The sequence below is a fragment of the Pollicipes pollicipes genome, unplaced genomic scaffold (assembly GCF_011947565.3).
Source record: "Pollicipes pollicipes isolate AB1234 unplaced genomic scaffold, Ppol_2.1 Scaffold_5724;HRSCAF=6776_pilon_pilon_pilon, whole genome shotgun sequence".
NCBI lineage: Eukaryota > Metazoa > Arthropoda > Thecostraca > Pollicipedomorpha > Pollicipedidae > Pollicipes > Pollicipes pollicipes.
This window is the reverse complement of record NW_023596746.1, coordinates 12,968,638-12,982,845: the sequence shown is the minus strand read 5'-3', so window position 1 is coordinate 12,982,845 and position 14,208 is coordinate 12,968,638. Positions and strand designations below refer to the sequence as shown.

At 55.2% G+C, this 14,208-nt stretch overlaps 1 protein-coding gene across 1 annotated transcript; it reads left to right on the top strand.

The window, feature by feature from the left end:
* Positions 1 to 265: 265 nt before the first annotated feature.
* LOC119103648 (uncharacterized) lies at positions 266 to 2,658 on the top strand (the record flags this gene model as incomplete). The annotated part of the gene is given in 3 exon segments (XM_037227264.1): positions 266 to 389; positions 1,736 to 1,842; positions 2,370 to 2,658. Coding segments are annotated over 3 exon segments (482 nt in total), but the record flags the coding sequence as incomplete, so codon positions are not given.
* Between the last annotated feature and the right edge of the window lie 11,550 nt (positions 2,659 to 14,208).

The window sequence follows — 14,208 nt, the reverse complement described above, 5'->3', positions numbered from 1 at the left end:
TGCTTCTGATTATACTTCCCATTTTTTCCAGCCTCCTTTGTGATTTTTTTTTAATCGGACGATTCACCTCTTTCTATTACTTATTCTGCGTTCAGCTAATGCCATTTTTTTGCCAAATAGGCATCGTGCTCCCTCATGCGTTTCAAACCAACAACAGGCCATCAAATGTTGGTGTGAAACCGCTGGCCATATTGATGACCTGCATCAGTCGGCCGGGCCTGCCCGCCGTGCCTGTGACAGTGCTGACGGGTCTGTGTGATCTCAGATGCTGGCCAGTCGTGTCCCGAGTCCACGAGAAGCTGCGAGCTGCCGGCGGTTCCCGCCTCACCCGGAGGCCCGCGGCAGAGCAGCCATTCCGAGTCAGACGCCCACGACGAGCTCCTGAAGAGGTCAGGCCCGACGGGAGCCGGCGAGGCTGGCTGGGCGGAGGAGGTGGGGTTGGGGCACTCACAAAACACCGCGGTGTGACGTTATCGCGTGCGATGTTTCCGTTCTGGTGCAAAAGTGCGATTTACGCGGGATTTGGACGGAGGCGGGCTTTTGCTCTCCGCAACATGCGTAAGTGTACGTATGTTGTCACGTACACTTATACACATACACATTGCGTATGAGCTACGTCGCAGTCTTTGGCTGTCTTTCTCAGACGTTAAGCCCAATCATTATTAGTAAGATGATACCATTGCCTTCCGTGCAGTGTGCTGGACTTTGGTCGAATTTTACCAGTTTGGACACGACGAAACCAAACACTTCTTTTGCATTAAAGCATGAAAGTACCCATACTGGAAATCGTCAGGACATGCCCGCCCACTTTTCTGACTTTATGCACGGTTAGATCCTTTTCGAGAGCCACACACAACCGTCCGATGGGCATGTAGCAGCATCTCTAACGTTCTCTCCACAAGGAGCAACAAATCAGTGACGAAGCCTGTTCAGCCGTGGGCGCTACTCGCCTGTGCGACGGCTGTGATTGGGCGCCGTCTCTGACCCGCGCTCTCTTTGCCCCGTGCTGTCTCTGACCCGCGCTGCCCTTGCCCTGCGCTGTCTCTGACTTGCGCCGTCTCTGACCTGCGCTGTCTTCGCCCCGCACTGTCTCTGATCCGCGCGTCCTTTGCCCTGCGCTGTCTCTGACCCGCGCTGTCTCTGACCCGCGCTGTCTTTGCTCCGCGCTGTCTCTGACCCGCGCCGTCTTTGCTCCGCGCTGTCTCCGACCCGCGCCTTCTTCGCTCCGCGCTGTCTCTGACCCGCGCCGTCCCTGACTCGCACTGTCTCTGGCCCGTGCCGCCTCTGGTTCGCGTTGTCTCTGCCCCATTCCGCCTCTGACCCGTGCCGCCTCTTAACCGTGCCTCCTCTGACCCGCGCTGTCTCTGACCCGTGCGATTTCGCGCCGTCTCCGACCCGCGCCGTCTCTGACCCGCACCGTCTCTGACCCGCGCCCCCTCTGATCCGCGTCGTCTCTGACTCGCACCGTCTCTGACACGCGCCTTTTCTAACCCGCGCCGCCCCTGACCCGCGCCCCTCTGGCCCGCGTTGTCTCTGACCCACGCCGACTCCGATCCACGCCGTCCCCTCCCCTCTGATCCGCCGACCCGCTCCCCTCTGATCCGCGCCGTCTCTGACCCGCGCCCCCCCCCCCCCCTGATCCGCGCTGCCTCTGGCCCGCGCTGTCTCCAACCCGCGCCGTCTCTGACCCGCACCGTCTCTGACCCGCGTCCTCTGACCCGCGTCACCTTGACAGCGGCCGGCCGCCAGCCTACTCGTCCCCGGACCTGGGCATCGAGTCCGACTGCCAGCAGTGCTCGTCCCACACCTCCGGCACCGTGCGGTCTCAGCCAACGGATGCAGGTACGCCCCAAAGCGCGGTGCCGACTGCTGAGAGCTGGCAGCGACGGGGCAGCCTCCGGTGTTGTGGCTCCTGTGGTCACAATGCGCGTGTTGGATCCGCAGTTTGGTGACTGCAGCGCTTTGACTCGGCTTGGGTGCCTTTTTGCCGGCGTAAGGCTTGAATGTTAGAATGTTTGCCCCATTGCAGTCCTGAGCTGCCAGTTACAATCAGGGCCATGTCAAAAGGGAGTGCTCGGTGGGCTGGTACGCGTGGCGGGCTCCAAATCACGTGCTGTCACTTTTTGACACTGACAAACAAGGCTATCGGAAGAGTGTTCGGTGTGATAACAAAGCCGGCGGTTTTAAGTCATGTGCTGTTGAATTTCGACCGTTATGAAGCACCGGGGAGATACAACAACACACTGCTCATTTGTTTTCGGATTTCGGGCCTTTTCATACCACTATTCCTGTACCTGATCAGGCCAATCCATTAGCCAGACCGGCGCGTACTGTTCGCCCCACCTGACCCCGCCCTCTCCCTCCCGCAGAGCTGACCCCACTGCCGTCGGAGGGCGAGACGGCGCACGCCGCCGCCGCCGACCCCGTGCCCTCGCAGCTGGCGGCGACGCGGGCCGCGCTGCAGCAGACGCTGGCGCGGCTGGGTCGCGCCGAGCGGGCCAAGGCGGCCGTCGAGAGCGCCGTTAGCCGGCAGCTGGGCCGCACGCAGCAGCTGCTGGGCCGGGCGCGCGGCAGTCTGGCACAGCGGCCGGCGGAGGGTCGCGCTCACACCGCCCTCTGACCAGCCGGCAGACGCGGCGCGTGGACCCGGCTGTGATGTGGACGGGGAGGACGGGGGGAGGGGGGGGGGGAGGTTGGGGCGGAGCGGGGATGGTGGTATGGACGTGACGTGCCAAATGTGTTAAGTCCTTCTGAGAAGAATCGAGGTCTTTCTTTGCTGAGCTCTCCGGCTACTGCCGGGTTGGAGGGAATGCGTCGACGTGCGTGTGGGATGGATGGCGAGATTAATGCAGACTCGGCTGAGTCTAATCACGGGATCAATTTGATTTAGCAGCGTGTCTTGTGTTTTGTATGAGAATATCAACCGTATTGGATGCTGATGCGCCGTATGTATTATCGTGAAACATGCAATAACAGTTCCATGGTTATTTGCGTTCTGAATCGACATCCAGCCAAACCGTATAATCAGGCGGAGGTGGGAGCACATCACATCAGAAGAATACGGCGATGTAAATTGCCGCATCTCATAGGGAAAAAACTTTTACGTCGGACCACACTCTACGTAAAGCATGGAAGCCACCAATCATCGGCAGTGAACAGCAAACGTATGCGGAGGTTTCAAAATTGACGAACAACCGCGCAGTTTGTGCTGTCACACATGGTAGGGAGAGTGATAATGTAGAGCAGTAAGACAGAAGCGAGTCTATCTGCATCAAGTATATTCTAACCCGAACTAAAACCAACACTAGCATTTTCCTCTCATAGAGAAAAGAGATACAACAGCTCTATAAGATAAAAAATATGAAATGTCAGGACAAAGTTCCTCACTACGTCAAAACGAATATAGCCAAACCCTGCGAACTCAAGTCACGTAAAACGGACGCAGCAAATTGTAAGGGCGCGATTGTGGGTCCAGGCGACTGGCGGCACAGGCATGTCGCGTGAGACATCTTTGGCACCAACTGCGATCGGCCGGTGGCGGTGATCCAGAGTCACAGAGAATCGCTTGGGGCCAACGCTGTCGGGGCCCAATCCTGAGCCAAAGAGAAGCTCGATCGGTGCCACCGCTGTCATGAGCAGCAAGAAGCTGGAAGCATGTCAAAACGTAGCGGTAATTTACGGAGTAAGTAGAATGCATGTGTTTCTTCCGAATACAAACTGCAAAACAGGCGCAATAATAAAGTATGTACGTCAACATTTTACCATGCGACAAACTCCGTCTCACCACTCACGACGTAGCGAAAATGAATACGAGATAGAACGATATCAAGGTTTGGGAAGCCTAAAAATTCCTGTCGCAAGTTGGAAGTATCTACTAATCGACGTTCCGCAACCGCGGTCATAACAGTTTCCATCCTATCTACAGCACATGCTGAGGCATGCACGTGTCAGCCAGCCGCAGCCGGTGCCTCCCAGTTAGGCTGAGCGCCTGGCGTGACCTCCTCGGCAGAATGTCAGCACCTGTCAGCGGCCCTCGCCCACTCGCAATACGACACAGCCATGTCAAGGACTTGCAGAAAGCTTTGCTTCTTAACATTCTTAACTTAGTCCCCAGATGTTACCTGCCGGCTGCTCGCCCAACGCGTTCAGCCGGTGCCCGGCGTGTCGTGACGGTACGGACGAGTAGCTTAGGCCTCACTACGTGTTCAGCGGGGATGGAAGTTGGCGTTTTCATGGTGGGGGCATAAACCTTGCCGACCCTACCCCCCCCCCCCTTGGCACACCTCTTCACGGATTTCGTCGATTTTAGGCTGTGGCTGTGGCCATACTTTGGACTTTTTATTAGAAAGAAGGCCTTCACCTCTTGGTTTTCGGTGTAATAAGTTAAAGCTGTGTTGAGTTATGCTATGAGCTATGCATTGAGTTATGTTAACGTTATGTCTGTATTATGATAAGTCAGCGATCTTCAATATCCAGGAGGTACTGGCGAAACAACGTTGCAGTGATTCACAACGATTATACTGATGGTATTCAATATTTTGGTTTGCTCTCACCCTCAAGTCTCATCTTTTGAAGAGGAGCAGAGGACAGCGGTTCAAAGTGGATTCCGCACGTGCCCACAAATTGTGCTGCTTCTAGGCTGCTTCAGGAGGCTGCAAAAAGCGGTGATTTTGCGCAGCTGTTGGGCTGCTCCCGGAAGTGCTAGCCACTGGGGCTGAAGAAAATACTTCATTGTATGGTGTGATGACAGCTCTCCGGGACTGTCGAAATTTCATTGGCTCGTTCTTCTGTTCGTGACCGAACAATGCTGTGCATACAGGGGGGCGGGTGGACACAGAGGGAGATGGAGGGCATGCTCCAAACCCATTAAGTCACCCATGAGGTCTTGGTGTAGGTTAAGAGCTGCAACTGACAGGCATTCTGGCTGCGTCGACCACGTGGCGTCACGTTCTTCTCCAGCTTGGGATGCTTCCGAAACTGGGCGTCCTCCGGAGCCCAGTGCAACGATATATGACATGATCCTCCTATTTCAAGGCCGAGTCAGTTTAGAGACTCCAATCGCGATCTCTACAGCAAGATACGCAATACCGCCAGAGCACCGCCGACAGCACACCACACCCACACCCACACCCACACACACACACACACACACACACACACACACACACACACACACACACACACACACACACACACACACACACACACACACACACACACACACACACACACACACACACACCACACACACACACACACACACACACACACACACACCCACACCCACACACACCCACACCCACACCCACACCCACACCCACACCCACACACACACGCACACACACGCACACACACACACACACACACGCACACACACACACACACACACACACACACACACACACACACACACCACACACACACACACACGCAGCGACTCCTCTCCGGAATATTCCGACGCCCAGCGTTGCCCGAATCCGCCATCAAAATCAAAGTTCACAGTTATAACATAAAAAGTTATAACATCAATCACAGCTGGTGCCTATCTTAAGCGTTCGCAAACAAGCAATTCAGAATCCGATTATAACAGCGGACGCGGGAGATACCGGCCAATTTGGCAACTCGGAAACACTCGGATAGCCGTGCGGAGCAAACGCCCACACGGAGTCGATGCGCGCGCCACCGGCGGCGAATGGCACAACTCCCCAATATAGGTGGCGGCTGACGCCAACTGCGTTTGTACCAAAGCTCATGGTGAGGTGACGTCACAAGCTCATTTTGGCACCACACACTCCTTCTTTTCAACAGGTGCCCATTTCCAGGGGCACTGCAATTTTTTTTTTCTTTCGAGAGGTACCGAATTCCAGGGGAACCACGACGTCCGTGCCGTGCGTAGGCGTGGGAACGCTAAAAAGTGGGCGGCCATGCTCAGGGTATACTTCAAGAACTTCTTCTAAAAAGCAAGCCTGGTGGCCGGGGGAGATAGGTAAAGACGGAGGCTATTGTCCGCTCTTAGTTCACGTAGCATATGTGGGAAATAACTGAATGCCATTGCTACTATGCTAAATGCACATATACAGCCGTTTCCCGCTGGCGCACAATTTTGACTATTCGACTCATGTACGTAATTGGGTAAATAAGGCTATCCAGCTTCTCACGATTAGTTGTCCATTGCAGTCCTCTTTTCACTGGAGACACGAAATTCCTCGAGCGGGTACGCATTTTGGGTAACTGAGGAGGCATCTGCCTCCACAAGGTAGATGCCAAAATACGGCCTGGACAAATGCTGGCTGAGAATTCTGGAAGTGAATCGATGGCCCACAGTGCGTCAAAATTTTCATACAACTAGGTTTATCGGACTTCTATTCTAGAGATAAGATTTGTCGGGATATTTTAGGCGCAAAAAAATCGGAAGAAGGAGACATTTTTGCGATGCGTGCCAAAATTTTCGTCCCGAGCACCAAAACTTAACTTTCAAGAAGCAGCAAATCCAAACGGGTCAGTTAAGGGAAGCCACCTCCATGTCTGCTATAGCATTGTGCGGGACGGAACAGCGACACGACACACATCTCATGAAATGCTTATCAATGTCGGGGATATATATTATAACTGGCTGTGTCTGGTGATCAACGTCGTCGAACCCACGCAAGCGCAGTTTGTCTGCCGAGGCGTAAGGACGGGACCGCAGGGTGACATGATCGGATCCTTGCCGGACGGCAGGACCATCGCGATATTTCTGCGCCGCGAGATCTCCTCGGCCTGTCCCGTCTCTGCTGACCAACCCGATGTTTTTACGCGGCGAGATCTCCTCGGTCTGTCTCATCTCTGCTGAACAACACGATGTCTCTACGCCACGAGATCGGCTCGGCCTGTCCCGTCTCTGCCGACCAACACGATGTTTCTACGCGGCGAGATCGCCTCGGCCTGTTCCGTCTCTGCTGACCAACCCGATGTTTTTACGCGGCGAGATCTCCTCGGTCTGTCTCACCTCTGCTGAACAACACGATGTCTCTACGCCACGAGATCGGCTCGGCCTGTTCCGTCCCTGCTGACCAACACGATGTTTCTACGCCATGAGATCGTCTCGGCCTGTCCCGTCCCTGCTGACCAAAGCGATGTTTCTACACGGCGAGATCGCCTCGGCCTGTTCCGTCTCTGCTGCCGGCGGGCGGGGATCAGTGCCGACGGCAGTGGTGAAGGCCCGCCCTTAGAGGCTGCTGGCGTTGGCTCTGAAGCAGCCAGCGACGTAGAGTGGGCTGGCGCAGACTCAGAGAAGGCTGCCACACGTCAGAAAGCAGTCGCACAGACGGGCTGGTATGGGTTCGTCTCATACAGGACTGGCACATGTTCTGCAGCGGTCGCCAGTGTCACCTGGAGGGGAGCAACAATGACCCAGTGGGGTCTGTGGTGACTCATGAGGCTCACCGGGGACGCGATTTGCCGGAGACGTCAGCTTGAAGAGGGCCGACGCTACCTAGAGTTGGATCGGTACGACCCGCTTCCGACTGGTCCGGTACAGCGCCCAGAACGCTGTGCCGCCAGCCGTGTGTTGTCGCGTGGGAAGAGAGAGGCCGACGTCATGAGGTGACGGGTCCCACCGCTGTGACTGCCACGCTGCAGCACTGACAATGCCCGCCAATTAATGCCGTGAATGGCCGACGCTGCAGCTGTAGTCAACGTCGTAGTGGAAGAACAAAGGGCAGGTCATTGGGGCTGAAGCGCGCCTGGCTAACGAGCCAGCTCGGCCAAGTCCTCGTCTCAACAGCGCACGATGGGGCGCCGCGGGGATTTCTAAGGTGCCATGCCGTTTTCGTGCCGATGGGAAGACACACGTGACTGCGGGTGAATGCATGAGGTCGGACTGGATGGCTCGCACGCGCTCTCGACGGCAGAGCCCGGCCTTGGGCTGGTGCTGCGGTCCGGCCTCAGGGCAAGACATTTAACGCGGGATGGTGCGCTAAACGTCTCACCGCTTAGCCTTGGCATTAATTTGCCATGCACGGTTAGGTCGCGTGTAAGTCGCTATCGACAGCACTAGGCTCAGCCATGGAAGTACTGACGGCGATCACCATTAACTGCACGCGTTGTTCTGGCACAAGTCATTCCGTAAACCCAATGCCATGATTGCGATTGATATAATCGTGACCAAATGAACCCGGGCCCGAGCGCTCATTTTAGACTCATCTTACACGTCATGGTGATCCCAGGAAGTGGCCACCATCATGAGCCTCGTCAATCCTTCAAAGCACGTAAGGAGCCGTCTACCTGGTTGGCGTGTAACCATCCCTAGTCGTAAGCACTCCATCGCTAAGAGCCGCTGGATGAGCTGGACAGACGGTATAGAATTATTGTTAGTCAGAGTGTAGAGTTAGTTAATCAGATTTCTCTTCAGTAACTAACCACTTTAATTTCCGCGAAGCAGCTGCTGTGTTACATACGAAGCACTATGGAGCGAACACATAAGCCTTAACAACTCTGCGAGTCAAATTGCCACAAGGCGACGTGAAATATTCAGGACGCCTAATACGTCACTCACTATGTGTGTGACGCATCATCGCAAGTACACCACTCGCCACTGTAAGGTAGCGTCGAGTGGTGTACTTGCGATATACTCGTGTTGCGATGTACTCGCATAAGTTCGCATCGCGAAGCTCGCGATACACTCGCATGAGCCCTGGGTTCACCTTATCCTGTTAATGTCATCGCCGAATTCTACCGCTGCCGCTCCCCCATTCGCGCTGCTTTGTCTGACCGTCACTCGTGATCAGCCAACTAGAAATGCTCTCCCGCTCTCGGCGATGGTCCAGTGCTGCCGGCCGGTCCCCCTCGTGTCCTCTCGCCTCATCCGGTGGCGTCGGGAAGGGAGGTCCGGACCAGCTGCGGGTGGCGCCGCTGGGCCGCGTCAGACGTGCCCGCCGCCCGCCGCCCGCGCCGTCCAGGACCGGTCGCGCCGCTGCGGATTTCACTTTTCCGCCGGCGCCGACGCTCCACCATCAGTCGTCCGCATGGACGGCCCGGGCCGCTCCGAGACAAACACTCGCCGGCGCGTGCTGGGCGCGCACACCTCCCCGACTGGAGATGGGCAATCTGCATGGCTGAGCGGCGCCGCGCGGCGGGGGCCGCCGCGGGGCGTGCCGCGCGCTTCTCCCTCTCACTCTCCTGCTCCTTGCTGTCGACCTGTCCCACTTGTCCTGCTGTCCGCCCCCGGAGCCGAGCGCTGGGCCGGTAGGTCGACCCCAGAGAGCGTTCGGGGTTGTCTCTGCTGGAGGCTGAGCGTGCCGAGCAGGACGTTGTTAATGGTCCGTCCTTTTCAGGACGGTTGTCGCTCACGCCCTCCCCATCAGATCGCCCGCCAGTGAGCGGGTAGCATGATGTCAGAATGCTAAAATGGCCTGGCGGTCGTGCGATTTTAAGATGATAAAACGATACATGCGGCGCGGCGGCGCTGCTTACACGCCAGTGGCCAGCGTCTCTCTGGGCTCCAAGACTGCCTGCTGGCCAGGAGACGTCATGTTCCGCGGACGGTTCAGATCACGTCCAGTTTACTGCGAGCCCTTTGAGAAGTATCACTGAAAACAACATAATAAATAAGCTCGTAGCGAGTGTTTTTTTTAAAGGTTTTTGAACAAGACTTTATGATTGCGATGGGGACATTACATCTGTCTTTGGGGTGATGTGTGAGCACAACATAGAAACACATTAGTGGGACAAAATGCTACGAAACGAGGTGTTTACCATGTGTCTTGGTCTTTGATTGCCGTAGTCCATCTATAAATTTGCTAGGAAATTACAGCTGACGGCTATCAAGAGCTGTGTTCAACAGCCTATGGAGACTGATGATGTACCAGAATATCCACCGTTTTGTTAGGCGTAGCTGTCCTAATTGTACGTCCTCTCCTTATCTAATTAGCAGCGGACGGATCTCGAACCACAAGACCGGGCCGCGAATTCCGCACATCGCGCCATGTTTCGCCGCACTCATAACCTGCGGTCGAGAAAGCGGATTCCGTGACATCACCGCAAGACTGTATCCCCGTCCGTTAGCCCTCGGCGGACCCACACTCCCACAGACACGACCGCCTCCACCCGTCCCTCCCACCAGTCTCTCCGACAGCGGGACATGGCGGCGCAGGCAGACGGGTGTGGTCTCAGCAGCTGGCACGCCGCCCCCTGCCGCAGCCGACGGGGTCTGCGCGGAGGAGCGTCACTGCCGTCGGCTGGCAGTGTGCGCGGTGCAGATGGCGAGGAGGGATGGCACTGGTGGGGGATGAAGGTGGCGGCGCGCGCAACTCTGACTCAGCCTTGGCTCCGCCTGCACCGCGCTGCTGGGGCCCCGTCGTCAGGTGATTTGCGCAAGCAATTTATGTCGCGGTGCAGGCAGGAGGTGTGGCTAGACGAGCTGTAGATGTCTCTCTCTCCCGTCTCTATCCCATCCACGCGGCTGTCCTGCGTCGGCTGCTAGTGCGTGACGTTCCCTGAGAGAGGGCGTGCATGCAAAGCCCGCCAAGCCCGCAAGGTGCGTGCAAAGTCTGCATCTGCGACAAAGTCTTAATTCAACTCGCCTTGCGGTAGACTTCGGTAGGTTTCGGTCAGTTCTATCTGGCATCTTTTTACCTTTTCTTGACTTGACTCACGTTAGTTTTAGTCGGTCACAGTCCGATTCAGTCGAATCAGCAGTCTTCAATCACGAGCTCGCTGGTCACGGCAAGCACTGGGCGGGGGAGAGGAAGGGGGGGACGGCGTGTTGAAGGCTTAAAAATATTAGCTTGTCGCGCACCTCCCTTCAGTGAGAGTTGAATTTCACAAAATGGGGGCCTCATCACTTCAGTGAGGTGTAGCTGGTTCTGTTCAACTTAAGTAGATATCAACCTCCTTTGGTCGGTCTTAGTTGGTGGCTGTCAGATTCTTCAATTGGCTTCAATATCAACCGACTTCAACTTGCCCAGCCGACCCCAGCTCACGCGTGATTTATCGCAGAGTTTTTCCGTCGGATGTACACCCTCTGTTCCAGACGCATGATCTGACTACGCGTCACATATTTCATATGCTGGCTAGATGCCCGCGCTTTGAAGCCATGTAACAATCTGTCATCTGACGACCACCGTCATCGCGTGATGCTGTAATGACGGCGTCTGTCAGCCGAGCCTGCGCTGATAAGCCGGGCGCTCTTGCATGGCTCTCACACCTGGATGTTTGGGCTGCCTGAAATGAGGTACAGTTCATGGTCAACTATAACAATCTCTTGACAGTCTACAGCTCTTTGCGTCATTCAGTCATGCTGCTCCATTACAGCGCTGAAATGTTCGGTCCGATGCCGGAGTAGTTACGACATACTTAGCAGCTGCAGCGAGACACATTACGTATAGGCAATGCTCTGGCGGCTTCCGAATGCATGACTGGATATCACCGATCGCTGGTGATAAGACTGGGCCTTACATTGTGCACAGATAGCCATCACCTGGCCCTAATGATATAATGGTGATATGAACTGTACTGCAGCCATGAGGTACATTAAATAGAGTCACGCACGCCGCTCCTTCTGAAAGGCTCCACCTGCGTATCTGATAACCCTCCAGGCGTATTTCCACTGTGCTACTTAGTGGAGGAGTGTCGACTGTGCCGAAATTTCTCAGGCAAATCCTTCTTACACCACTGACTGGAGCACTTATTGTATATCATGATAGCTGTTTTGCTGAGGCAGTAAGCCCACTCCAATTCACAAATCACACGATGTTGGATTTTGAAACGTTAGCTTTTAGAGTTGAAACTGTTCTGATAGGCATGGTATCAAGCCATTTTAAATCAGCATCACGCAGCCAGCCATCTCCGGGGGCAGTCACCTCCTGAGAAGGAAATACCCGTGGGGCAAGTAAATATCCACGGTGAATGCGTATTCTCACCAGGCCATAGGTTTCAAGATTTCCTCCACACCCAGCAACCCTACTGGCAGCCCGTCGTAATGAGCGACGACATCGATTGGAGCCCATCCAACACCGAGCTGTACAGAAATTCCCTCCTCCGCAAGTTTGACAACCCCACGCCGTTTTCTCTCGGCGCCTGCACGCAATAAGCACGTTACACGGGCCTGCCAGGGCGGCGGGAGCGGCCGCGGTGACCGATGGGTCTGGCCGGCTCGACAGGTCCGCCGAGTGCCTGCCAGCGCCACGCCGTCGCCCGCGCGCCGGTTTCACTTTTCACCGGCGCCGGCGCCGCACCGGTCCCACGTGCATATGAAGTGGCCACGCCTGTGTTCCGGGTTGCGGAGCGGCTCCCGGCGGCGGGCGGGCGCAGCGCGGCGCCAACAGCGACCTCCCGCGCCAGGGAGGCAGCCGCGGCGGCGACGGGCGATGGCGATGGCGGTGGCGGTGGCCAGTCGATGGCGACGGCATCCGCGGGACGTAAGCGGGTCGGAAGCGTCGGTCTCAGGGCAGGCTTCTGTCCGCCGCTGTCTTCGGAGAGCAGGCGCGGCCAGCAGACTGGTCGCCACGGCATCGGCCGAGTTGACACGCAGCGAGGCGCCGGCTGTCGCGCCGCACGCTCGGAGCCTGGCCGGCTGGTCGGTCCGTGCGTTTGCGGCAGACTGGTTAGCTGTACCAGTTTATCGACAGCACACTGCGGGCTTGCGGGCTCGTGGCCGTCCGCAGCAAAACCCGGCCGCGGTGCCTGAGCGCGCCACGTGTCGCCCCACATGTGCCTTGACGCAGGGCATGGACCCGGAAGTCCCGGTCGCCCTCGACGGCTCGGGATCTGCACTGGCGCCATTCAGACCACACGCTGGCGGCTTTGGTCCGGCTGATCCGGTATCGTAAGGTGAAGTTGGAGGGTAGGGCTTGTTCTTCACGATGCGAACGAAGAATTTTAGAAGTGCAAACTACTCCCTGCCGAATCATGCCCTCTGAGCATGATAGCTGATAGCTGGGCTGGCAAATTCTAAGAGCTCGCCCGGAAGGAAGTCGGTGACATTGTTAAAAGGTGGATATAATATTGTTCACACTATATGACAGCGTCAAACTTGAATATTTGCAATAAATAAGCCGCAAGGTTCACTAAATTTCGGCAGACATGCCCACTTTAGATGAACTTTGAAAATTATACTCTATGGTGATTCATAAAATAAAGCTAAAAGCTTAATAAGAATCCTAAGCGTGGAAAGTATATATCCCACGTCAAAGCAACCGTCAACAATAGCGGCGTAAAGCGCAGGGCGGCCTGGACCAAATCAGGGTCACTACAGCAGTACTTGGTGCTTACCGATCTGCGCAGCTCAGCGAGTCCCAGCAGAAGGGGCAGGTACGTCCCGTGTGCATCTGGATCTGACAGCAATCGCTCCATATCGAGGCGGTGTATCAAGTGGCACACGCTCTGTGTGTGACTGCTTATACAGGAGAGTGTATTTGTCCGGCACGTGGGAGATTTCTGACCATCGGCGCGCAGCATCTGGCAAAGCCATCAGCAACCGGTTGGGCTTTGTTTTTTGAACCATCACAAATTTGGCGTGCTTCCTGACATGCTTATGCCGGGAGAAATACTTTTGAAAGTTCCGTGGCCACGCAACAAGACAAGTAGAGACCATTTTCATTTGTGATCTGAGAGCTTTTATAAACATAATCAAGAGTAGCAGGCCTTTATAAGAAAGCCAAAAACACTTCCTCGAAGTGATCCTCAGTACGTTGATCTTGTATATCCTCGCATATCCGTTTATCATGGTTGATATCATGCTTTTGTTTTACGATCTGTTCTCCCTAATTCTGTCATCGAATACCTTGTGTTTCATAATGTACATGTTTGCGAGCTTAAGATGGCCCAGCCTGTCACAGTGAGTTGTTGCATAAAATCTGGATTGTGCATGAATTGTCCCGATAACCTATAAACGTTCTCATAATTGTCTTCACTTTGTGGATTCTTCTTCATGTCTGACATCTATTTTGTGGTTCATAATGAAATGCAGAATGTGAAACTCACCTGACGGGACACTCTCTCCGGAAATACAGCGAAGTCTGCGGCTTTTTTATTCCATGCTTTTGATTTTGAGACTGCAGTCAGGAGTGCGCGATATAATGTTGGCAAATATGCTCGGTCTCAGAGAAGGCTCGCGTTTAATAAGGATATGGATAAGCTGTGATTCACAAAAAAGACATTGCAAGGGTGAAAAAGCAACACAAGTTTTCATTGAACGTATGCTTCGAGGCGGCTTTTCGCCGTAAAAAT